The 4,124-nt window shown below is 42.1% G+C and overlaps 1 protein-coding gene across 1 annotated transcript; it reads right to left on the bottom strand.

Moving 5' to 3' along the window:
* Window positions 1-2,515: 2,515 nt before the first annotated feature.
* Window positions 2,516-3,641, bottom strand: pdyn (prodynorphin; the record flags this gene model as incomplete). The annotated part of the gene is made up of 2 exons (XM_080833757.1): window positions 2,516-3,130; window positions 3,513-3,641. The coding sequence occupies 2 exons, from the start codon at window positions 3,639-3,641 to the stop codon at window positions 2,516-2,518; spliced, it is 744 nt and encodes a 247-aa protein (XP_080689883.1).
* Window positions 3,642-4,124: the final 483 nt, after the last annotated feature.

Genomic DNA, 4,124 nt, shown 5'->3' with positions numbered 1-4,124 from the left:
ACATGAGAGATTATTAGTTGATGGTTTTGTAAATGAAAACTAATAATCCTGAAGGTTATTCAGTTGTTGAACGGAGCCTATTTTAATATGAAGAGTATTTTCTTGCAGATCTAATATTTGGTATGTAGTTCTAGTTTGTATGAGACACAGATATTTGACCCTTTGAACTTTGACCTTTGCTCAGGAGCTTAATGCTGTTTTTATAGCCAGTTTGTGGAGGCTGCTGGGAACAGATATTAAACAACATTAACAAGTCTGTGATTTCTGCTTTTATTGGACACGAGCCCGAAGTAGTTCAGATTTTCTGGAGAAAGTTATTGAATCGACACATAACAATTACAGACCATTGTGAGAGTAATATTGAGGGTTTTTTTTGAAGGCCACATGAAATCGAAGATGAAACCAGTGTTCAAAGAATCCCAATGGTTGAGTCTCTCAGAGGCCTACTTGTGACCCCAATGGTTGTCTCTCTTAGACTGTGTTATTTTATATGGAACTTGGCGTCTGAAAGATTATGGACCCAGTTATATTAATCCCAAATGGTCTTCTCTCGTAGACTATCGTTATGGACCCAGTTATATTAATCCCAATGGTTGTCGTAGACTACGTTATAAACCCAGTTATATTAATCCCAATGGTTGTCGTAGACTATCGTTATGGACGCAGTTATATTAATCCCAATGGTTGTCGTAGACTACGTTATAAACCCAGTTATATTAATCCCAATGGTTGTCGTAGACTACGTTATAAACCCAGTTATATTAATCCCAATAGTTGTCGTAGACTATCGTTATGGACGCAGTTATATTAATCCCATTGGTTGTCTCATTTAGAGGCCTACTTTGTGACACCAGTCACTTACAACCTTGTGAACTATCTTTATGGACCGTTATATTTCATCATTTGAGGGTTTTGGTTTAACTGATACGCCACTATACATATAAGCCGAGGTCTCAATCACTTATGAACCCAATGTTATTTGTTATAAGTGACATTTAAGAAAGCCTAAACCCAAGGCACAACTAAGTGTTTCTATGACAACAGCAGCAGCTGGGTGTATTAGAGGTCATGTTAGAACAGTGTCCCCTTGACGGCGAGGCGTTGTTATGGACATTGCAAATTCCTGCTTGAATAAAATGTAACAGTACCTTGCAGAAACACTATGCACTTTCAAGCAGAACAAGTTCAATTTAGTCTTATTCAACATCATTTTGCTTAAAAGAAATGCCAACATTTAAATTGATTGTTTTATAAGCGGTGCAAACGTTTACTTTATTTAAGCTTCTGTCATAAATGCGGTAGGATCTATTTCACTCTAGCTTCTCGGCCGACCAAGCGCCCAAAGCCTGCTCTACGACCACCAACTATATATCCTAGCTATCCATAGCTCCTTAATTTCCCTCGGGATCAATAAAGTATCCATCTATCTATCTATCTATCTATCTATTTATCTATCTATCTATCTATCGACCAGACCACCAAACAAGGGTGAGCAGACTTAATTACCTGCGCTGCCCATGCACTGCAACATACTAACCACTAGAGGGGGCCCTTTCACAGCATATCCCCAAAGCGCTTGGGCGAGTCTGTCACAGGTCCAAGACGTCGTGCCCGCCGATCCTCAAACCTCAATTCACGTAAGTAGCGCGTATATTTCTCAGGGGTGGCTTTGTCTGCCTTCTCTAACCGCTACCTGGCAACGACAAAAGATCATCTATGAATCGGATGACCGGACGTCCCGTTTTATCTACACCGTCTTTTTTTTTGTCCATTCTGAAAAATAAAATCATATTTGTTCCGTATCTCCTCGTTCGTCAATATAAATCATGGGTTTGACAGTCATACGACAAGGTTTATGGGGACGTAACTTACCGAGACAGTCCATTCAGGAGTCAGTTGCGGCCAGCAGTGACTGGTTAGCCTTCTTATGAACTCCGAGTGACATAGGCACTTGTAGCATATCCACAGCCGTGTGTGATAAAATGAAGCGGGTCATGTTTCTTAAAATAACTACATTATTTTCAAGTGAAATAAACTTTATTATTAAGGAAGTATAAACATCGTAATACACTCATAGACCAAGTCCAGCCAAAATGACGTTAAGCTCACATTGTCACGGAGACCCGAAGTGTCAACAGTATATAGGTTCAGTTGTAAAGAAACGCAAAACAGCATTTCCTTGCAGCTTTTGGCAAATGAAGCACTTGCCTTTATTATGTATAGCCTATATATAGTTTAATCAAACAAGCACATCGATTTCAGTACAGGACTAACAGTGTTTGTGTTTACGCATAACAAGTGTTTCTTTTTTTTCCACCTGAATGTCCATAAGACTTGGTGACTTAACAAGAAGGACACGAGTCTGTGTTTTAACATGAGGTGATTGGAACCTGCAGTAACAAAGCAAGCTTCATGAACACAGACGCCAGAGAGACTTAACACGGATAAGATTCTTACGGATTTGCGAAAGAAGTTTTGAGTGATAGGCGGCTGTGATGGCAGTTGAACCGATGATCTAAAGACCAAAGTCATCATATGCAGGAGGGTCCTCCTGCGATCTCACTGAGAGTTTAAAGTGACGCCGTAAAAAACCGCCATATCTCTTCTGGTTGTCCCACCTGAGCTTGGGTCGAATCCGGCGCATGAAGCCGCCGTACCTTTTCTGCAGCTCCTGTCGGTTGCCTTCCTCTGAGGTCTCGCTTCGCTTTGGAAATTTGCGTAAAAATCCTCCGTAGCGTTTAACAGGGTTTAAGGCCGCGTCGTCGCCATATACTCCGGTTTCATTCTCTGATGCCTCATCCTCGCGCTCGGTGCCCCCATCGAATTCTGGTGCCTCGCGTTCACCAAATTTCCCAACGGGGTCACCGAGTTTCTTGGCGAAAAGTTCTTTAAGAACGGCATTGCCGTACCAAGGGGATTTGAAAGAAAGTTTATTTTTATCAATCCGCTTGATGAAGCCACCATAGCGCTTGACAAGGCTAGGGAGAGTAGACTCTTGGTTGTCCTCCGTGTCTGGCGCGCTCTGCTCATCATCGGTAGCGAGACCCTCCGACTGCGGGTTGAGCATTAGTTCACATTTATTTAGTTCCCAGGAACTCGTGAGGGCCCCTTCGCACTCTAACGTACAAGTCTGAGAACAGAGAAAAATACGTTAAAAAACCGTTAAAAACATCGTCATAATTGCATGTTTTTGCACTAAAACGCAGAGTCCCTAAATTGGTCTTTTTTGTCATATTGTTATAATAATCTAGAGTCATAAAATATTATACAAATTATTTGACAAGTGATTGTTTCATTGGAAAATGGTCTCACTATTTAACCATGTACTACTCATAAAAATAAAATAAAAACGGCGCTCTCCAAGGTCCTGAATTGCGCGCGTCGTTCATTTCCACTAGATTGCCGTTCACCGTTCACATGCGCATGGACACACCGAACCCGGTAACACGGACACACACTTGTCTTTAAAAAAAAAAAGCGGTATCGAATGGAAATCCCTGCACCTGTCTTACCACGCTGTCCACGGATGGGTCCGCGCGGGGCAACTCCTGCGCGCATTTCAGGCAGCGCGAGGCGCAGTCAGCTGCTGCTAGGGTTGGCGCGCTCAGGATCAGCACGAGCACACACACATACCACTCCATCCTGCTATCCTGGAGAAATATGGTGATACACGTTACACGTCGCACACACAAAACACAGAAACACGGCTTTAAACAGACACACACCACCACAAAGCACAAGAAAAAGTCAATAGAACGCAACACAAAATTGTATATCCGTACTTAAGTGAACCAGAATTGCCATTGTAAATGTTGATGTTTTATATGAAAATGGGAGAGAACATTGAATGTCCAGGAACATGACCCAGGCAAACCACTCACCATGGAAAAACATTCACATTTATTCATTCAGCGCAAACTTTAAGGGTTGAGAAAGCACACTATAATTGTAATTCATTAAAAAAAGTATTAATTATGTGTAGACTTACCTCGATGGAAGGGAAATTAAGCCTTTCCCTGGCGGGTCTCCGGTAAGGGAGAGGTGTTTAGTTCTGTGGAGACCTTCAGTCTGTAGAGAAGCGACGATGTCTGTAGAAGTGCGTCCTTTCTGAACGGAAGCGACGA

Source organism: Sprattus sprattus, assembly GCF_963457725.1.
Source record: "Sprattus sprattus genome assembly, chromosome: 2".
Classification (NCBI taxonomy): Eukaryota; Metazoa; Chordata; class Actinopteri; order Clupeiformes; family Clupeidae; genus Sprattus; species Sprattus sprattus.
Note: the sequence above shows the minus strand (reverse complement) of the source record. Positions and strands in the feature narration are given on the sequence as shown.